General features: G+C 39.4%; 1 protein-coding gene across 1 annotated transcript; it reads left to right on the forward strand.

The window, feature by feature from the left end:
* The first annotated feature begins 1341 nt into the window (after nt 1-1341).
* Nucleotides 1342-15494, forward strand: LOC119482462 (sodium- and chloride-dependent GABA transporter 2-like). Its single transcript, XM_037759963.1, has 16 exons — nt 1342-1492; nt 1811-2005; nt 2618-2752; nt 3012-3152; nt 3299-3416; nt 3810-3863; nt 4708-4837; nt 5849-5983; nt 7885-7988; nt 8075-8199; nt 9335-9447; nt 9537-9674; nt 10006-10108; nt 13575-13675; nt 14689-14829; nt 14970-15494. The coding sequence occupies exons 2-16, from the start codon at nt 1816-1818 to the stop codon at nt 15135-15137; spliced, it is 1896 nt and encodes a 631-aa protein (XP_037615891.1). The 5' UTR covers nt 1342-1492; nt 1811-1815; the 3' UTR covers nt 15138-15494.
* The last annotated feature ends 7713 nt before the right edge of the window (nt 15495-23207 follow it).

A 23207-nucleotide genomic window follows, 5' to 3' on the forward strand; every position in this document is an offset into this window, starting at 1 on the left:
GTCATCTTGCAACTCAAAAGTTTTTTTTTTTTTTAGGTTATAGGAACTAATTAAAACCAAACAATAGTGGTGGGATAGCTGAAAGTATGTCATCATTCAACTGTTCAACTGCTGTATTTTTCCTTTTATGACATTTTGTAATCCTCTGCTAGAGAAATATTGTACTTAAAGGTCCCATATAGTAAAAAAATTAGATTTCCATGTATTTTATGTTATAAAGCAGGTTTAAGTGCTACATAAATATGGTTTAATTATTGTAACGCTCAATCCATGGAGAAATACACACAGCCCGTATACAGAAACTGTGCCTTTGAAACAAGCCGTCAGGGTTTCTGTAATTTTGTGATGTCACAAATATACAATATATAGGCTTCGTCCGAAATTGCATACTATGCATTACATACTCAATATGTGTACTATCGTTCAACATACTTTTGTGTGAATAAACAGTAGCATGTATTTTTTCGGACGCACTGAGCAGTAATTTACATCGTCACGTCCTGAGAGACTCCTTGCCGGTTGGAGACGTGTAACCATGGTAACCCGTGCCAACCTCATATGACCAAAACAACGGTTTGTGAGAATCAAAGTCTGAATTAATTTTAAAATACATATTACGCCTAGCTAAGTGAAATTTTAGACTAACAGTTCAATTGAAGTGCTATTGATGTTTCAGAGCTGTCTGTCAACGTCTGTTATGAACGTTATCGTCACTACCGCATTGCATTGCGGGATATTCATGCCACTGTAGTGTCCAGTGTTGCATGCTGTAATATTTCACCGGAAGTAGTATGCAATTCATTTACTATTGGTTTCATGCTAAGGTTTCGGACATACTACTAAAATGTCTCACATACTGTTTTAGCGTACTAAATATCATGTTAGTATGGAATTTCAGACGCAACCCATGTGAATGACAGCTGACAGGAAGTATAAATCGACCCAAGCTGTTGCCTGAATTCCATTGCAATGAGCTAAAATGGAGCGTTTCAGACAGAGGGTAAATACAGGCATATTCAGGCAGGAAAATAAAGGAATTTCTGAACATTAAAGCATGTAAACATGTCCTAATAAAACAAAATACAAGTATGAACCTGAAAATGCGCACAATATGGGACCTTTAATTTTACTCCACTACCACCCTACAGTAAATTATAGTAAGTAATAGGCTTCAAAATTACTTACTAATATACTCTAATGTAATAATAATCCAATAACATACCTCTATCTTACTAAAAAAAGGATGCAGTAATCATTTTTGCATAATTTTATTTTGAAAACATTTAGCTCACATTAGTGCTTTTTTTTTTTCATGCGTCTTAAATGAGGTATGCATGTTCACGAGGACAGCCTGTTCTGCATGGGACAGCCAGTGTGTTTGTGTGTGTGTGTGTGTGTGTGTGTGTGTGGCATCCATCAGGACACGCCTTCTTTAGAATAAAGCTTTTTTTCTTCAAACTTCACTCAGTAGACTAGAAGGGAAAGCTCACGGGTGAGTTACTTACATGCATTCAAATCTCTCTTAAGAAGTTAGAAACATTTACCTCATTATATTCTTGGGCTAGTTTTTGCAAACCTCAGCACTATTTTGTCGAGTATTTTCTACGAAGTCGTTTGCAGTTAATGGCATTTGGGAGTTTAATGGTTTTGTCACAGTCATTTGGCATTGACTTTATATACTGCAGTGTGAGCAATTCATTAAACTGTAAAGGCATTCTGTTCTATATCTGCATGTATGGACGAGATTTGGAGAGGACATATCAGACATGGTTTGCATTTAACATGTGTTTATCATATGTGTGCATACAAGAGACCATGACTGAGGAGACAGCCAGAGGGGCTCCATCTGGAGGGTCGGGGCCAGAGAAAGGGGATCCTGAGGAAGGAGTTCAGCCGAGGGAGAAATGGGCCAACAACACGGAGTTCATTCTCTCCATGGCTGGAGAAATCATTGGCCTCGGGAATGTTTGGCGTTTCCCCTATCTGTGCTACAGGAATGGAGGGGGTGAGGGACCGGGGTTTGGATATATGGGGGAATCTTTTGCTGGCTGTTATATAGAATAAAAGATGTGGGTTGAAAATATGTACATTTGCATGTCTGTACACACAAGTAGAGTATATGCATGTTTGCATGTGTTAATGTATGCATGTTCACCAAAGGTGGATGGGGTGACACCAAAAGTCACCTACATATGAGAAAAAACTTTTATTTGTCATCATCTTAATGGAAGAATGGTTTCCATCGTTTTCCTCATAGTCAGAAAACATTTCATAATATCCTATTTTAGCCCAATTCTTCTGTATAGATGCCAATCTCCAACATAAAACTACTGTTTTGCTTTGGTTCTTTTGTCACTTTTCACCATTCTCTAGGCGGGGTCCTTGAGATTTTTCTCCCAAGTAACATGGAAAACTGTGTAATCCCACTATAAATTCTTTCATTACAAATAATCCCTTTCATCCCACTTAGCTAGTTACATAATCAACGTTTAATATGTGAAGGATTTGTGGCTCAATACATGTTTATCCGTCGGTGTGTGTGTGCGGCATGCTCAATATTTGTGGAACCCAAGCTTTACAAGTGACTCTTTTTCTTCGTGGGTATCTATATTTGCAGGTGTCTTCTTCATCCCTTACTTTGTGTTCCTCTTCTTCTGTGGCATCCCTGTGTTCTTCCTGGAGACGGCGCTGGGCCAGTACACCAGTGAGGGCGGGGTGACCGCCTGGAGGAAGATATGCCCCATGTTCGTGGGTAAAAAACAGATTTTTGTAGAATTACTCAAGAATTTGTCCGTTGTTATGCAGGAAATGCATGTTTTTCACTGTGCTTTCTTCATTGTTACTGGAAAAAATATAGCTGTTCGCATGCTGTAATACACTAAAGATATTTATATAGTAAGATATTGGAGACTGGGAACCAAACCAGCACTGATTTAGCTGTAGATGTTGCATAAATACAGAGGAAGACGGCAGCCGGAAACTTTCCCTAAGTGTGTCATTGTGTCCTGCAGGAGTGGGGATTGCGTCCCAAGTGATCGTGGCCTATCTGAACATCTACTACATCGTGGTGTTGGCCTGGGCTATCTTCTACCTGTATAACTCCTTCAAAAGCCCGTTGCCCTGGTCCACATGTGACAACTGGTGGAACACCGGTGAGCCACGCCTTGTGACGAATCGACGCTGGCTTGTTTGAACGCGTCTGTATTTCATTAGCAGTGTGCTTATATTGCTATTGCTACACATTTTAACATTTTGAAGCATCCAACTCACCTTCATCTCTCTATCCTCGACCTCTCAGAGTTATGTCACGGTCGCAATAGCTTGTACGCCAACCCCCATTTGTTTCAACCTGGCTCCAACTGGTCGTTCCTAAACAACTTCACCATACCCGACTACTTTGTAAATGTCACTTACACGTAAGTTGCATCTATTTTGTCAAGCTGTACCGGGCAAACTATCACAATTTTATAATTTTGTGACATGTACTGAATGCATGTCGGGATATTGATGTGATACATAATGGGATTATTCTTGGCTTCCATAGATGTAGCAGCTTTGGGACACACCCGTGCTTTCATGTGTTCAGAGCAGGAGATCTTTACATCTGTTTCTGTCATAAAAACTACTAAAACAACTATTAATTGCTTCCTTGGGACAGTTTCGGGGTGCAAAGTACACCCAATAAATCTAAATGACTTCTCAAGCCTTAGTTCAATAGTGGTTGAAAAAACAAGTGGGGTGTCAAATGGAGAAGTTGTGAAGGTAACAAAATCCCGAATCCCTCAAATTTGAATATTTGATATTTCCAGGAGTGAAGATGAACCTTACTCGTTTGAAAAGTCACCGGAAGAGGAGTTCTGGACGTGAGAAACACACACACACTCACACACTTATCTTCTTAAAACAACTTTGACAGTAAAATCATCCTCCCTAGTGTTCTTGTCTTTGTCTGGAACATTCCTCAGCAATAGCTCTTAATTCCTTCCAGATATCAAAAGGCCATCTTTACTGTCGGGGGCCTTAGTGAACATGATTTTAATGATGAACCATTATCGGAAGGAGTCTCTGTATGTATGTATGTGTGTCCTTCAACTTTCTCAACAACCATTCATCCGATTGACTTCACACTTGGCGGATGTATTGCTCAGGACCCAGGAAAGTGCAGTGTCGAGTGTGAAGTTGTTTGGATGAGCGGTTCTTGAGCAACAATACCGGAGACCAAGCAATCGGTCCGTTCCGAGCAAGCCTGTTTTGAACGGGCACTGCTCTAGTTTTTTCTAATTTGTAGATATTTTGAAACATGTCTGCTGCTCTTCACATGACAATCTCCTGATTTGTTGTGAGAACATATATTGGGAAATCACTCAGCTACATGCACCGCATGATGAGAACAATATGTGCTCTGTTTCCTGCAGCTTCTATTATAGCCATCCAAAATAAACACATTTTGACATCTGTATTAATGATGCAGATGTTTGCTGTATTTGAATTTATTCCCACTGTCATGGACACACTAAAAAGAAACATGGCTTTCAATGCATTCATGAAGCATTTGTAGTGTTTATCTTAAGTGGGAGAAAGCTTTTGAAAGCAGAAACACAGTGTAGTTGTATGCATTGCACATCTGTACATCCATCATTTTGCATGTTATTTGCAGAGGATGCAGTTGTAAACATGTGTTTTCATGTCTGATCTCTTTCCCCACAGTCACCGTGTGTTAAGGAAATCAGATGGCATGTTCCTGGGCAACTTAAACTGGGACCTGGCTTTGTGTCTCCTGCTTGCCTGGATCGTGTGTTACTTCTGCATCTTTAAGGGAATCAAATCCACAGGAAAGGCGAGTACTCCTTTTGCATACATAAAAAGTACTGACCCTGATATTAGGTTGCCATGTTTGCTGCCCCAGTGGTTGATATAGATGTCATTTTGAACTCTGGAACATTAAAACGTACTTGCAGTTAACACCAAGGATCACAGATGTTGCCATATCAACCAGGAGTGAAATCTTAAAAAGCTCTCATCAGCATCATTTCCAACTGCATGCATGCAGACGTTTTCAAAATTAACTCTAATAAACCCAATGCACACTACCTGCCCAGCACCGAATGGCAGACAAACAAAGTTAGCGACTAGCAGGCTAGCATAGTGCAGCATTTAGCAGATAAACAGTCAGAAATGTCACTCATGAGTTGGTGGAGACCAAAAACAGAGCTAAAAGGAGAGTAAATACTGGACATGAAATCGCCAGTTGACCATAAACACGACTCCTAATGAATGCTAACGTTGTTCCATGTCTGCTGGATGTGTAAAAAAAGGCAACGGTTTGCTAACACATTTTCCATCTCAAATGTTTAAGGTGATAATATGTCAGTGTTGTGTTTCTGATTGTTTCCGCTGCCCCAAAAGAATCACTTAAAGGAACAGTGTGTAGCATTTCGGGGATCTATCACTTGCTCTAGAGAGAGCCTTTCACGTTTTTACATTACCAGAAAGCCACAGTAGTTCTCCGACACGCTTGTGAAACTGTGGTAACATGACCCGCAGAGCGCAAAACTGTGGTACCGCCAGCCGCCGTGTGACTTCCGTTGCTCCTAAAGTAGTGTTATTATGGTAAGGATGGCCTCTGAGCGAGGCGAACAGCGTCACCACGGTTTTGCACTCGGCGGCTCACGTTACCGCAGTCTTGGGCGGAGGGGTGCTCAGTTGGTTGCAATCTGCAACCACACCACAAGATGCCACTAACTCCTACACACTGTACCTTTAATACAAGTTAAATGTAAAGAGTGAATGATTGAGTGTACATATGAAATCATAACCTACCCTTTTCTGTGCATTGTTGTGTTTGTAGGTGGTGTACTTCACCGCGACATTCCCCTACCTGATGCTGATCATCCTCTTCTTCCGTGGAGTGACACTCCCAGGAGCCTGGCAGGGAGTGGAATATTACCTCACTCCCAACTGGGACAAGATCGCTGATCCAAATGTAAGAACTCATCATCAACCGTTGCTTTTCAAATACAACATTACAAACATGATGCACTGTACAGAAATTCTGTATTTACTAAAGCAAACGTGCAGAGAGAGGCATTAGAAGTCAGAGCGTTGGCCTCACAACCAACCAGAGCATCATCTGTCTCTTTATTTCTCAATACTTCTCTCTCTGTTATGTGTTCTACCGGGATGAATACAGTGTCCTGTTATTCTCCCCCACCCTCCCTTTCTCTTTGCCTTGAATCTTGTTTCCGGTCCCAAGATAGAGTCTTAACAAGAAAAGCAAACCAGGATCCTTTTTTTCTGTGAGAAGTTTGTCAAAGAAAGCTCCCTCCTTGAGTATACAGTAACATCATCACACAGGAGTGGAAACACTATCTCTCTATGGGGAATTTCTAACACATTTTGAGGGCATATTTTCCTCATAAAAAGTCAATATCTTGCTTTTAAGCTGAAACTGAAGTCAGTAATTTACCAAAATTCTGATTTTTATTTACATCAAAATAAGCACATTCATTCGGCATAATGATGTAATTTCTGAACTGAAAAGGGGAAAAAAAAACAGCGTGATTTCTGGTTGCACGCTCATGCACAATGACAACCTCTGTTTCTGCCAGCAACAACCACTAAAAATAAAATAGCTCGTCACCCGTCTCCCTTCCTCTCCCGCGGCTTCTTTGTCTATCTTCCACTTCACAGTTCACAGCAGGACTTCAGGGGTCAAACTTAATCACCAGAGGGTCAACCTCCAGAAAACCCCTTGTCTTTGAAGAGAGGAGTCTCTTCCTCTTCTCCTGTGGACACGCATGCATGTTTGCATGAGCATTCCTGCAAGCGATGAAATTAAATTTGCTTTCGGCAGTTGTTTTTTTTTGTTTCTTTTCCAGTATTTGTTTGTTTGACTGGACTCATGTGTTGCTCATTTGGATGCGTCATGCAACTCAATTTAAGTGTCAGATCATGACTTTTCCCCCTGTTAGAGTTAGAAGACAAAACGTGGCTGTCCTTGTAAGAACATCTACTGATACAGCTCTGAACCATCGTGGGAATGTTAGCATGTAATCATGGAAGGAAGGAAAGGGGGAAAACTGCGAGAATGTTAAAAGCTAGCAAAAGCAGTTATGGGTCAGAAAACAGAAAGTTGTGCAATCCCAGATGCTCTTAAAGGCAGATCTGAAAACAGATCTGTTTCTAATGAGTCTTGCTTTAGCACATGTTTTTTTCATCAGGAAATCGTAATCGAGTTCTGGCCTGCATCTGGGGTCTGTTTAACGTCCCCTTTAGTCCGTGTGTGTGTGTGTGTGTGAATCCGCATCCAGAGCAGCCAAATAAAACACGTGCTTTCTAAAGACACAACAGCTTCCTCTTTGTCCGGTGTCAGATGTGAGATGCGTTGCCACGGACCCGAGGCGGGGAAGAAGATGGAGCCCACCATGGGGCCAGAGTAGGGGCCTGTATGTCGCTCTGGAGCCTTGCCAGCTTTATCTTTTACTAGACGAGACTCGCAGCGCTGTTTTGCCTCTAATGTTAACCAGATGCTGTCAGGGCCCGCAGACAGACATTCATGTAAACAAACCCGCCCACACACACCAAACTGAATGGACACAAACACATGTGGTGCACACACATTCACACAGTTGTAAATGCATTGACACCGGAACGAAAAAAAAACTCCCTCTTTTGCAAATTTTTGCAGAAATTGTATCATAATTGATGCTGGCATAAAGCAAAGCTGTTTTTTCTAGTAATTTGTTTTGACCTGAAAAGTTTTTTTTTTTATTGCTCTGAAAGGAAAGAAGTTAATAGAAAGCATATGCTCCGGGTTAATTTAACAATATCAACATTCCAGTTCCCTCTGGAATGCTTGAAAAGTCAGTCTCTAACCCTCTTTAGATATGGCGTGACGCAGGGACGCAGGTGTTCTTCTCCTACGCCGTGTGTCAGGGAGTGCTGACCGCTCTGGGGAGCTACAACAAATACAACAACAACTGCTACAGGTCGGTGTCCTCCTCACACACATCACATCAGTGATACATTCATGTGCTCTTTGACAGTGCAGGCTTTTGTTCTTGGTGTGTTGCAGGGATTGCTTGGCACTATGTTGCCTGAACAGTGCCACCAGTATCTTTGCTGGTTTCGCTGTGTTCTCAGTGCTGGGATTCATGGCTTACGACATGGGCATGTCGATGGATGAAGTCGTTTCTAGCGGTGAGGTCATTCCTCCCTTTTCAGCATCTGCATATTTCATTTCACACTTGTTTATTTTGCATGCGTTGTTGGGCTGCAATTAATAATTATTTTACGACTAATCTGCCATTTTTTTATGACATCTTCAGACGTCTTGTTTTGTCCAACCAACGATCCAAAGATATTCAGTTAACTATCATGTATAACAACGTACCAAATCCTCATATTTGAGAAGCGAGAAACAGCAAATGGTTGACATTTTTGCTCAAAAACATTATTCATCAAAATAGTCGCCCGTTAATTGTCTACTAATCGATTAATCAATGCATCTCTTGTTGCTTTGCAGTAATTTTGGCAGTGGCAACAACTACCAACACTGTCCACAAGATGGCATCTTATGTTCACACACAGTTGAAAAGATTTTTACTTGAAAGTTTCTTTTTTTGTGGCCTTGTTTGGCATTCCCAAGATTAGAAAATACTGATGTCCACCTTCTTTTTAATCCTGATTTGGAAAGCACTTTGCAAGAAAAGTTATTAATAGTTGTGTTAAAACAGTGGTTCCCAACCTGGGGAGTGGGACCCCTCAAAGGGTCACATGAAAAACGTGAGGGGTCACAAGATGATTGAAGGGATAAGAACAAATATTTCCCTAGTCATTATTTGGCTTAAAGGGCCAGTATGTAGGATTTTGGGGGGAGTTATTGGCAGAAATGGAATATAATATTATTAACTATTTTTTCATTAGTGTATAATCACCTGAAACTAAGAATGTGTGTTTTCGTTAGCTTAGAATGAGCCCTTCATATCTACATAGGGAGCGGGTCCTCTTCACAGAGTCCGCCATGTTTCTACAGTAGCCCAGAACGGACAAACCAAACACTGGCTCTAGAGAGAGACTTTCACGTTTTTATGCTACCTGAAGGCCACCGTAGTACTCCGACTTGCATGGAGAGGGAGAGGGTGAGCGATATTCAGTCGGTTGCAATCTGCAACCACACCACTAGATGCCACTAAATCCTACACACTGGTCCTTTTAACCATTCACAACCCATGTCCATACTGAAGCTATAACCTTTGATGAGAGTTCAGGACTTGGTCTTGAAGATCACGTACACTCTCATATGTTGATAGATGCATTCATGTGCTTTCCACAGGTCCTGGTCTGGTGTTTATAGCTTATCCCAGGGCTCTGTCGTTGCTGCCCGGCTCATCCTTCTGGGCCGTGCTCTTCTTCCTCATGGTCCTCTTCTTGGGCCTGGACACGCAGGTATTGTATGGACTGTAATGCATCATATGCAGTGTTTCAGCATTATATTACATATTCACAAATAAGCCAGTGTGTTTCTGTCCTCACAGTTTGTGTGTGTGGAGAGCCTGGCCACGGCCATCACAGACCTGTTCCCACGTCAGCTGAGGAGGCGGGGCGGCAGAGAGGTGCTGGTCCTGGTCATCGCTGTGGTCTGTTTTCTACTGGGGCTGCCGTGCCTCACTCAGGTAAGCAGCAGAGACATGAAGGGCATATTTGATGGACGATGCTATAAGGAAAGAGAAGAGACTAATGTACTATCCATGTGGCTGTTTGAGTGGTGAAGATCAACTTAAAGCTGCAGTGGGTAGAATTGGAGCAGATATGATTAAAAATATAAATAAAAAACGGTCACTATATCCTGACAGTAGTGCAAGAGACAGGAAATCTGTAAAAAAAAAAAAATCATGTGCCTCTGTGTCCTCCGGTGCTCCTAATCGAATCTGCAAGATTTCACAGACCGGAGGAAAACAATCAATCAGAGCTGATCTGCTTGTGTTTTTTCTGCTCATGTTACAGGGAGGGATAATCATCTTCGAGCTCGTTGACACCTACGGTCCCAGTGGAATCAGCCTCCTCCTTATTGCCTGTTGTGAGACCATTATCATTGGCTGGGTGTACGGTAAGTCACGCCGTTGGCCGTTGTCACCGCACTACATGCTTTTTTTATTACAGTGAACTATACTGCTGCACTGACACACAATTGATCTATTAACTTAAAATTATTTCTGAAGATCTAAAGATGTGAAGCCTTTTGGTTTTAGGTAGAAAATGTTGCCACCAAAAGGAACTTCATTATATTTCTTTGAGCTTGTGCGATTTTGACGGCAGCATTTGTTTCATCAGTGCAATCAACCTCCTGTATCTGTACAAGAAATCAGCTTCTCATATTCACCGTTTTATTTCTATCCTGAGTTGCATTAAAAGAGCTCTAGAAACAAAAGAAAAAAGTTGTTGAGATTGAAAAGATCCTTGTGTTAATATTTGTTGTATGAGTTTCTCATAACGTTACACATTCACTCATACAGATACACTCTTCTAAGGGTATCGATAACAGAATCCAGGTAACCACTTTAAATACACGGACTGTGCCCTTGCTCTGTGGGCACTTGTGTTACTTTTTTCAATAAATCTTTTCTCTTTTTTACGAGACATTAATGGTGCCCAGACAATGAATCCTAACAACTCTGACTTTACATCTACAGTAGCACCATCATTGGGTCGATTTGTCCAATACTTTGGTTTATGACTAAATACCTGCAAAGCTAATAACATTTCCATCAACCTCAACTCTACTTGTTATTTAGTAAACTGAAATACTGAATTTAATGATAGATAATACATAAATAGAAAACTATTAACGTCTCCTGTAATAACTGAAAGTATGCAAATATTTAAGGATATTGAGGTAAAACAGGTATATGTGAGGAAGCCCATGACCTTTCTATTGGCAGTAAAGCATCTTTACTCCGACACCGCCCTCTGGCAATTTATTACATTAATTTTGCCACGACTGTTAAAGATCAAAAAATAAATCTGGACTTCAACATTTATCAATTAACATTTATTTGTGTTTTTTTTAACAATAGGCATTATTTTTTTTATTTCATTTTATTTGCACACACATAAGACTTCACAAAATCCAGATAATTAAAAATAATAAATGTCACAGGAGACGTCAATAAACCACACCTTCCTTCATCATAAGGAGAAAACAAACAATAACAAAAAAAGGAAAACTAAGCTAAAATATTTAGTAAAATACAAAAAACAAAAAAACAAATGACAACCAAGAGCACACAAAATAAGCAGCAAAATTAATAAATCAGTAGGCAACAATCCAATAAAAACAAATAAATACATGCAAACAACAAAACAAAAGCAGTACTGGCCATGTTTCATTTCGTTTCCGTTTCATTACAGCCTCACAGAGCTGCAAGCCGTGCTGTTTACAGGAGATTACTGTGATCTAACTGAAAATCCGGCTAAATAACAGTTATAGTACAGAGAATAATCAAAACATGAGGTATTTCTCTGTGTTTTCATCACCATCACAGCCTGTCTCTCAGCTGAGAGTCGTGGTCGTTTGTGGACTTTATCTCAGACCAGAAGGATGAGTGCTCCATCTGCTGGACTGAAACCAAAGGCAACACCTGCTGCTTTATAGTCAGACATCTGAAATAGCCTTTTTCCTTTTGTGGATGCATCTTGCTGCTATTTTCCCCCTCTCTATATATTTAAAGTGTTTGATTAATCTCCTCAAATGTGTCAGGATTTGTCCGTTGCCTATACCACACATGTTAATCTTCCATTTCCACATCCCAGTCTTCCTTAGCCATCATTTTGGATAAATCTTCTGAGCTCTCACCACTTCCCACTCCTTCATTATCGGCTGTATTACTGGCTAAATTACAACACGTGGGTGGAGAGTTCCTCCTCATCTCTCCGAGCATCTGTATTGTATTCTCAAAACAAGCTGTTTTCTTTCAAGGCATATTCCTCACAAGTGCTCTCACGAACACCCTGACCATGTGTGCATATATATATTCAATTTCTGTGTCTCTGAAAAATACATTTCCTTTCCGACTTGCTCTTTGGAATTAGGGTCAGCTACACATCCTCTACTGGAAACTGATGCAGAGTGAGATATCGACCCGTTGCTGCAGCTGCTTCCTCATCCCCACTTTGAGTTGTTTAGCCATTCGTTCGGCCTCTCTGCTCAGTTATGTGTGGAGAAAAACATCCTCACCCAAATTTAAATGAGGGCGACTCACTTTCCTCCTCCGCATAGATGGAGTTAGTTTCAGGGGTTGATTACTGTATCATTTTAGGAGCCGTGTCTGCTTTCCTAAATAGGCTCGACGACTTGCTATTGTGCATTTGCAGACATGAATCCGTGGATGTTGTTCCATCAGCCAGGTCATGTACCTGATCAATCTCATATCAGTTGTCTCAGATGTCTTTTTGGCAGCTTTCTCGTCTCCATCTCACTCCTCCTCCTCCTCCTCCACTTCTCCTCCACTCTTCCTTTCCTCCCCATTTGAACCACCTGATTTTTTTACTGAGATTAAATTTGCGTTTTATTTCCCTGGATACATGCTTGTTGTTGGTTTGGAGGCTGTTCTTCCTCCTCTTCCCTCCCTCCTTAATTGTTCATTTATTCTCCATTGTGTGTTGAAACGTCCCATTAGATCTTTCCAAACAATAAATCAGACAACACATTCAAACAACGCTTACATTCAGATAGTATGCAACGGAAATAAAACCAGAATGATGATGATCATGTGTTGCGAATGCAGTTTTTTACGACTTTTACTGAGCTTTTGAATTTGATTAAATTAGAAGACTGATGTAAATATATTTTACAAAGTGTTTGAAAACTTTGTCTTTACTTTGAGATCAAGTTTTAACCATCACATTGTTAAAATCAGTGGTGAAAGTATTCAAATTATTTACTTAGAAAAAAGTAGCAATACCTCCAAAAAATGACTTACTAGCAACAAAAAGTACTCAAAGTATCAAAAGTACAAGTAGTAAATTAAAAAGATTTAAAAAAATAAATGAATAAATAAATAAATAAACAGGAAGATTAAATTGACTAGTAATTAACAACAAATTAAAACAGAAATATCAATTTATGTCACATTTTATCAATTCATTAATGACTACATTTATTTTTAATATTACTTTTGCTATGTTTAATGGCAAATTTATTTAATTATCAAGTCATTTATATTTGTATTTACTTATTTATTTCTGAACTGATCACATGTTTTGAATGTTAAATCTTAATCTGAAAAGTAATTATAGCTGTCAAATAAATGTAATTGAGTATAAAGTAAATGTAGTGGAGTAGAAGTATTCAGTAGCATAAAATGGAAACATGCAAGTATTTAAAAATGTACTTTTATATGATTATGGACAGATTTAGAGAAAAAAAAAACCCACACAAAATACCAGAATCTGAGGCTTCACCATCTCATAGTTTTTTCAGTCGAGGGCCCCATGTGTTTGAGAGTGTTCTCTGTAAAAGCTAAAGCATTTTGTGCCCTTTGATTGACTAACACCTCCCATCCATGACTTTGCAGGTGCGGACCGTTTCTATGACAACATTGAAGACATGATCGGGTACCGACCATTCCCCGTGCTGAAGTACTGCTGGTTGTTCATCACGCCGCTCATCTGTGGAGTGAGTTACTCACACCTGCGTCACATCTCTCTTACTGGATTCATCTACTTTGTGCCTCTGCTTTAATGTCTATTTCCTCTCATGTTTTCATATGTGTTCATTTTTTTTTTTATTTGACTTCAGATCTTTTGCTTCCCCTTTATCTTTGCTTATTCCTGTCCCCATCTGTCCTCTACAAATTGTAGGTAAAAAGAATTACGGAGCTGAGGGAGTGGGATAATATTCGGAGAAAAGAAATCTGAGTTTACGAAAATGTAAATTTTGGTAAATTTACAAATTTATGAGAAAAAACTTTGAATATTCTCTAAAATTATTTTTAAAAAATTGCAAGAAAAAACGTAGAAATTCACTAAGATTAAAGTCACAAATTTATGAGAAAAAAACTCGAAGGATCAACCTCATCACACCACAGACACCACCGTTAAACACTGCGATAAATTGAGCAACAGTGCTCAATACCACGGCTTTGCACATTTTTTTCTGAGTTTTTTCTCACAAATCTATGACTTTATAATCTCAGAGAGTATTCAAGTTTTTTTCTTGTAGATTTGTGAGCTTTTTCGTGTACATTTTTTTTACTTTAATCTTGGAATATTACCCCCATCCCCCTCCACCGGCTCCGTAATACATTTATTTTTAACCTACAATGGCCCTAATACGTCGCCGTCGTACTCCTGGCCTTTATATCTTTGCTGAGTGTTTCACAGATTTCTTTTTGCCACATCAGTAGTTATGCTTTCAGCTTACACATGGGACAGAAGAGGTGAGACTGCTGCTTTTACCTGAAAATGTGGACTCATCTGTTTTAAAACACACGTCACTGCTGCATGATCAGTACAGGATCAGAAAGCACAGCAGGAATATCCATTCAACGGGAGTATTCAGTTAAAGGAGAATACTGGTGTTTTTTTTGTACATATAAGCCGCACAAATCACATACAATTTAAGATACATAACTGCTGATTTCTTTTACAGCTAAGCCCTCTGACTTGACCTTTTCTCGACCCCTATAGGTCACAATGCTGTATGACCTGGCAAACACAGTCCCCCTGGAGATGTTTTATGGACGCAGCAGCTGGGGCATATTGGGCATGCTGCTTATCGCCACTCCCCTGATATGCATCCCAGCATTCATTTTGGTCTCACTGTACCGGGTGGGTGAATTCAAAAATTGTATATAATTAATATAATTTAAGAATCTTTTTTTTTCTCAGATCTTAACTGTTTGACTGTGATGTGTGCTTGACTGTTTCATAACATTATATTTTAATATCATTTCCCTTCCAACAATCAGAATTGCGACAACATGACGACACCATCCAGCGATCTGCGTCAGGCTCAACCACACAAGCCGATTCTCACACTGTGTAAACGCGTCATCTTCGGGGCGCAGGTGCAGCCAAACAGGCATGTGGAGGAACCCAACGAGAAGATGATGATGGGGGAACCCAGCATGGTTTGATGGTCACTGATGAACAGCAAATTATGGTGCATAGATGTCATCATTGAATCATTTTTTAATCATATGCAATCTTTTATTAATGTTTACACATTTCATGAGTATTCAGGGACAGTTGAGTTTTTTTATGTTGTGTTTTTTTTGTTTTGTTGGTACATTAGTTTAACATTTTTAATCTTTTTATATAATAAATAACAATGGAAAAGTCCCATACAGTGTTCATTTTTATATACATCTATAATCCTATGTATTATAAGTGGCTTACAAAAGTACTTCACTGTTGAAGCATTTAACTCCTATAATACTGTCGGACTCACAATTGACAGTTTTAAAAAAATAAATATCAAAGTCAATGCTGCAGAACCAGAGGTATCACCTTTTTTATTCCAAGCAATCTTCATCCTCGTAAAAACCTGCTGCCTACATTACCCACAATTCAACTTGAATGCGAGAACAAGATTTGAGGGTGTTAGGGTGCTTGTAATGGCTAATCGCTGTGACGTGACTTGAGGCAACTCGTGAGACTTAATGCAGCTCCCTCTGGTGCTACAAAAGGCTTTAAACAACTTTTTTCACACATGCAGTGGTACTCCCAAAAACCTGTAAATAGACTTTGATGTGTAAAAAAGTTGGATTGCCCCTTTAAAACATGAATCTGGAACATTTTAGTTATTATCAAGTTTTACAGAGGACTGTATATATATATATAGATGGACGATGCATCTCCCACTGTACAAAAGTGAAGCCAAAATATTACAGGAGCTGCCATCTTGAGATTGTGACATAACTTGGAGCCAGAATCTGCGCAGTAGTAATCGGTTAGCTCCGTGACTACTTCACTCAGAGCAGCTGTCAATCAAAGCTGTCAATCATGACGTCTCACCCCCTTTTTATAGCATCGAATAACTCATTAAAACCAAACGTATCAGAAAAATGAACACTTGAACATACATCAACGTGATAAGAACTACCTAAAATAACAGAAACCATCTTTGGGAAAATTTGGCCCTTGTCCCATCTGCTAACTTGGAGGGGGCGGGATTTATGACCTATACCGCAGCCATCCACCAGGGGGCGATCGAGATGTTTTGGCTTCACTTTTGTGGAGCTGTCATGTTGTCAAGCTTTATATACAGTCTATGTGTTTTACCTGCAATTGTAAATTATAGTAGCTGTTTGTCATCAAATATATAATGCGGACTGTTACATATATAATAATATAATAATATAATAACTGTTACATCCTACAGTTCAATGCAAAATTTGAATATGCGTCGCTGAATTTGTTATTTTACTGCGATGGTGCTATCATGGACATTGAGTGTTTGTACACTGCACTATTTACTTCTTTTGTCATTGAGATAATTGTGTTTTTTATTGATATATTTCCATTCTAATCACCAAACGCGGCAGATTTTTGTTTCAGAATGGGCATGCGCATTATCTTCAATTAATTTTATGTGTTCAGACAATAGTGATAAACTTCATTAATCTCATTAAACATATCCGTATGATAAATGTCGTGGTGCTGCTGTGTGTCTCTTTTGATTGTGTCTGTATTGGTTTCTGACTAGAGAGGATAAACATTCAATACTAGGTCAGGATGATCAGCGTGTCGGGTAAGGGAACGAGTCTCATGTTTCCTGTTTTTTTGTAGCAAGAAAACTAAAAATATTCCACTGGTTTGTGTCTTTCTACCTTATTTTTTATAATACATCCTAAAAAAATAATAATAACTTGGCTGTGTGTATGTGTAATGTCACAGGATATGTGTGCTCCATCATAATGCCAAGTTCAGTCATGTGTGTGATCCAAACCGGCATTCAATTAACAGATAATTCCGGCCAGTAGCCTCACACCTCCCCATCACCCCCTGACCGCCTCCAGTCCACCAGCGATTGACCCCCAGTCCTGAAATATGTCCCTGAAAGCTAAAATCCCACCATTCGGTCAAATACATCTTAAATGTTCTTATTAAAACAACTTGAAGCTATCAAATGTTCCTCAAGTGATAGAAAACAGCAGCAGGGATGTGAAAGGTCAAGCCCCCATTTTGTACATTGATGGCTCTGTGCTTAAAATAAAAGCGGCATGCTGCCTGAGGGTGGATGTGGAACTATAGGTTCACAAGTGTATTTATAATTAGAGCATCTACCCATCAGCCTTTACATAATAAACCAGCTGCAGCAGAGAGACAAAGTTACTTTAATGGAAAATCCATGGCATGGGTACCAACATTTGACGATTGGTGAATGGTGAATGGTGAAGAATGGTGAATAAAATAAGGCCAGTAGGATGCTATTAGCTGTCATGGAAACAGCTATTATATTGAGATCATTCTTTCTTTTTATGAAGGGTCAAAAGGTAAAAAAAAAGTGATGAATAAATAAATATTGTAGGTATTTTAATTAAGTTAATTTTCTTATCTTTTTTGCTTTTGCAGCCATTATGTACCCAACAATACCTTACAAAATTTAATTAAAGGAGGAAATAGATTAAAGGAGTACTCCAGCAATTTAGTTTTTACTTCTATAACATTTTGGGACTCACAAGAAAGTGATTTAAAAAAAGAAATGGTCAAAATTGAATTTACAGAAGCCCAGATGTTTTAACTTTTAGTTCCTAACATGGGTCCAGCTCCGGAAACACTGAATCCTACATTTCCCATAATGCAACATAATAGTCTTTTTTTTAGGCCCCGGTGGCATTTTGGTCACCTAAAAATGCCTTATTCAGCATTCAGTTGTACTTAGCTCCACCCTCCATGTCACTTCTGGTTTCAAACCAAGATGGTGACGGCCAAAAACCACGATGGCGACGTCCAAAATGCTGAACTCGAGGCTTCAAAACTGTAGTCCACTTCTTAGTCTATGATTATGCCTTCCTGACATCTTTCACACATTTCCAGTTTGTAACTCTGTCTTTCTGTTAAAAATGTGAAGTCTCGAACCAAATCTGAGATATCCCTGATGACATCACTATGACATCATCAGGGTTATTTTCCCAGACATTATGAAGGTCCCTCCAGAGACATATTCAACTGTTTCCCCTTTAAATACACACCAATATTGAATCACTGAGCTTTGAAAAATCACAAACAACAAAAAATAAGATGGAAAATAACAAAGTGTGAATTAAAGATCAGATTTAGAAATATACAACATTTGCAGTGTGTCAACCACTCGTGATGTTTGGGCTGAAATCACCTGTCTAATCTGAGGATGCTGGGATATCACATTAAGTTAATTCTGCTGCATCATTAGTTCACTTCACTAATGAGCTCAGATCTTCCCCAAATGATGCTGCATCTTTGTATTCCCTTTCCTCATTCTGTTTCGTAAAAAAGGCAAAGGGAAAGAAACAGGAGTGATGCTTACTCTGCTGGAGACTAAAGGAAGATGTGAAAAATGGGCGTGACTGGAGAGACATTTATTCTACTAAATTAAATGTGGGAAGGTTACAGTGTCAATCCAAAGGTGGATTGGGAACCCAAAGTTAAAAAGTACATCCCTGAAAGTACTCAGTAACTTTAAGCTTAAGAGACACCAGATATAGTTTTTAAATCACCTACTGTATTTGTTTTCACCTATTATATTTTATATTATGACCATGTCTTGCAATCTAAAGGTTTCCTATCCTCTCCCTGCAGGAGTTTGGAGGGTAATCAGGTAGATTGGGCTCACCTGGAGTCACTACCTTACTGCTCTATTTAAGATGGTCGCAGGCACTGGCTCGGTTTGGCTTAATTTGCTTTGCTTCAAGTTATTCTTTCTTTTAGTTTTCATTCAGTAATGAAATAAAAATCGTATGTCTGTTGCCATCTTTGTCCAACCTTGAGTCATCCTTAGTTTTTTCTCGTAAATTTGCCACAGTAATCTCAGAGATATATCCAAGTCTTTTCCCCCGTAAAGTTACAACTTTAATCTTGGAAATTCTGAGTTTTTTCTCAGAATATTACCCCCCTTAGCCTGTCTCCATTGCACTCGCATTTTGCATTTGTTGATTCAATATTTTATTCAAACTTACTCATTCAACTTGTGTGGAACATTTTCTTAATGAATACGTGTCAGTGAATGACATTGTCGGCAGGACTTGCATCACTCTTTGTTGCATTTATGGCCATTAGTCCCTGCCCATATATCTCCATTTATGTTTAATGAAGCCTCTGATTGTTTGCCGCACTCAGCAACAATTCCCACAGGGCGAGACAAAAGGAAAAATGTCTGACCTTATCTTTCAGCCGACCGTTTGATCACAACCACTAAGATGAAGGCAACTTTGAATGCATCACATGCAGATTGTAAAAGTTCCACATAACGTAGATTGTGTTTCTGCTTGATTGCTTCTTTAAGGCTTTTATGGTCACAATGTCTCGATGTAATTTATCGTGGGGTATATTCAGGGCGATGACTTTGCGTATAACAAGGTCACAAGGATTTGATACACTTGGAATGATAAAACATGACTCAGGGGTAATGGAAGGAGAGCAGCATGAAACGGAGAATGAGATGGTTGATAGATCTCCAGGGAGGAGTAGCACACTCTGCAGTGACGCCAATGAAACTCTACTGGACTCATGTATCAGAAAAACTGTAAATGAAGACATTTCAATGCCCTCCATCACTTCCTTTATCTCTTTCAGTTTTTTATTCCATCATCGGCGATGGAACAATCTTCCTCTGCGTCATTTTTCAGTTGCTTTGTATCTTTCCATCTCATTCTTCTCTTATCTATAGGCTCTACTGCGACCTATCAACTTTTCCATTTTCTTATCTCACTATCTTTTCATTCTGCCTCCCAACTCATATCTCTACCTTTTTCCTCATTCTTTGCAGTGATTTATCTGCCCCTGCCTCCCTCATCATCTTTCATCTTTTCACTCTTCCTCCCTCATTAACACAATCATGCTCTCTCTGATGTGCACCTCGCCCCGCGTCTGTCCTTAACCTGTGGAAATTTATGCGGCATGCATCGTCCCACTGCATTACAGGATGAAAATGTTGGTAATATTAGCCTCCTTTCTACGCATGCCAATCGCCCCTGGGTGCTCCTTGCTTTATAATAACCCTCGCATTTATTCACAGGCAGCGACACGTGCTGTAAATTAAAGGCAGCTCGCGAGGAGGCCTCAAAGGCGGCAGTTTCTTTTCTAATCGGTTGCACATTTCTGTTATTGAGGATTCTTTTTTTTACATGAATAAACCGAATTCCAAAAGAATGCAAATCTAATAGCTTTTAATATATTGACTCAAAATACATAATGGTTGAAATTATTACTACTTGCATTTCCAAACTTTCATGAGACTCACTACTCGACGACTGTGAGTGCGCAATCACCGGGTCTGAAAAGTGAAGCCAATGTGGAAGTGCCCTAAACTTGCATTCTATCTAATAGCCAGCAGGGGGCGACTCCTCTGGTTGCAAAAAGAAGTCTGATTGTATAGAAGTCTATGAGAAAATGAGCCTACTTCTCACTTGATTTATTGCCTCAGTAATCATTGAAAACATGAGTTTATGGTCTCAATCGCTAGTTTCAAGTCTTCTTCAATACAGCATGATGTTCATTTAGTAAATTATGGTTCCCACTTAGAGTCAAATAGTCAACTTTAACTCTTTCTCAGTGTGTTTTCAGTTCATGAAAGTTAATTGTAACATTTTGGTCTCCTAAAAATGTCTCGTTCAGCGTTCTCTTCTGGTTGCAAAGAAACCAAGATGGCCACGGCCAAAAACCAAGATGGCGACGGCCTAAATGTTGAACTCGAGGCTTCAAAATGGCAGTCCACAAACCAATGGGTGATGTCACGGTGACTACGTCCACTTCTTATATACAGTCTGTGGGACTAAAGGGGTGGACCGATTAACTGACAGACCAACCTCGCCATCCACAAGGTCCTTCTGCTAGCATGGCTAAAAATCATCCAAGGCTAAACTTTAAAAATTGCACACATGACTTGTTCTGCATGTCATGTATGAGCAATTACTAACCTTTTCTAGCAACTTCCGCAACAAAACATCTGGATTTGCTGAGTCATTCATTATCTGTAGGCTATCATAATGCGTAAAGGGGAAATTATCAAATATGTAGTCTTCCTCACTGGGAACAGGATTGCTGCAGAGATCTTTCCCCTTTGACATTTACCAACATCAACTTCCAGCATTTATGTTTTGTTTAAAAAACTATAATACATTGGACTCTGAAAAATACAATAAATCTACGGCAACTTCATTATTCTAAACATTGGTCCAAAGAAATATTGAGAATTCATAGAATTTAGCATTTTTCAAAAACAGCAGACATGATTTATTTTCAGTATAGTGTATGAGGCATTACTCTGCTCTTTTTGAGGAATTGTTTGGATGTTGCTACAGGCACTCATTACGCAGTGACAGGACCAGAGCTCATGCATACAAATGACCGTGCTGCTGAAGTTTACCTCCGGGCATGCAGACTCAGCAAATCTCAGCCGTATCCATACCGAGTTGAGTTGCCGTTGCACAGTAAAGAAAACAAGGTGTCACCATGGATTTAACGGTGGCTTTAACACAACATGCCCCACCGACGTTTATATGCAGTAAATTACATGTTCAAATATCATGGTCATAAGAATGGTTTTACATTATGTTAAGGGGTAGCAGTTGTGTGTCTCCTGGTGTATCTTTTCTATTTCACGCTACATTTGTATTTGGTCTCGGCGCCTTAACTGCTCCGTGTTAAGAAACCTGCGGGAGAGTTAAATCTGCAACAATGAAGATCTTAAATTCTGACCGTGTTTTGGGAAAGCCAACAAGCATCACTGCATGAATTATGCTATTAAATAGGACTTTGAACAGAGCATGATCATCTCTGTGACATTTTAGCATTTTATCACTACATTTCCTCTATTTCTCTCTCTTAACTTACCTCTCCATGCCTTTTTTCTTCATTCTCTGTGTTATTTTTTTTTCCCATTTTCAATCCCCATGCTTCTTTTAAGGAGGAAATATGACCAATCAAATCCTGACATAATCTTTTAAAACTCTGACCAACTTTAACTTTTGCTTTAAGACATTGCTGTCTCGCTGTCAGTCTGCCTCCGTCACCTATAATCGCTCCCTATTATTATTCTCGGCTGCGGGTGCTCTGGAATCATAATTAGGCTGCATTGATCGGGGGGACGCTGTAAACAGATTGATGAAAACAAGCTTTGACAACTCCAATCCAGCCAGCTATCATCATTTGGGTCCACATGGACAATAAACCTCACCAGAGATCGCAATGAATCTGTTCTTGATAGGAGCGGCTCGCTACGGGTGTAATTAAGCTGCTAATATGATTAAATCTCTCACATTTGAAGCCCTTTATTGTCCCCACCCACCGGCACTGCAATGGCTATCGGGTACAGTGCTGCCGGGGGCATTGTGGGAATGTTCATTAGTCTTTCTAATTGGCTGGTGCTAGAATATGTGGTGCAGATATTAACATTAGGAGGTTACCTGCCAGGAGAAACGAGAGAGATCCGTGCTTCATATCTAACTCCATTAATATTAATGAAGGTGCTGTTTTACTGTCGCTAGAGTAATTAAAAAGACAATATACACAACGTCACTGCATCCACTTCCAGGACACGAGTGTTTTTAAATGATGAACATGATTTCATGGTGTTTTTAAATCAAGTACTGTACTTGTATGCAATTTTGATGAACTTGTACTTTACTTCCCATCTTATGTTACTTTATACTTCCACTACACTCCATTTCGGAGGCAGATATTGTACTTTTCCATTTAGTTACTTTGCAAATTCAGATTATCAATACAAAATATAACTAATATCTAATGAATTATGATGTATAGATTAAGCTACCTACATAAAGTAGTTAAAATGAGCTCCACCTTTACCAGCTGCAATATTAGTGATACTTGAATCAATAATTTTGATCCAATAATAGAAGATATAACTTGCATAACTTGCATAATGAGTGCTTTTGGCATGATTTCAACTTGAAAAGAAGAAATAACAGTCTTACTTACAAATAAGAAATTGACCATAACACCAAAAGTTTATGGTGGCTAATGTTAGCGAACTTCACACTCGG

This window comes from Sebastes umbrosus, chromosome 23, assembly GCF_015220745.1.
Source record: "Sebastes umbrosus isolate fSebUmb1 chromosome 23, fSebUmb1.pri, whole genome shotgun sequence".
NCBI classification, from domain to species: domain Eukaryota; kingdom Metazoa; phylum Chordata; class Actinopteri; order Perciformes; family Sebastidae; genus Sebastes; species Sebastes umbrosus.

Excerpts from the sequence above, each read along its gene's own strand:
- LOC119482462 (XM_037759963.1), top strand. The coding sequence starts at position 1,816 with ATGACTGAGGAGACAGCCAGAGGGGCTCCATCTGGAGGGTCGGGGCCA. Across the intron at positions 3,417-3,809 it reads TTTGTAAATGTCACTTACAC|GAGTGAAGATGAACCTTACT; the intron begins GTAAGTTGCATC and ends TGATATTTCCAG. Across the intron at positions 9,448-9,536 it reads TCTTGGGCCTGGACACGCAG|TTTGTGTGTGTGGAGAGCCT; the intron begins GTATTGTATGGA and ends CTGTCCTCACAG.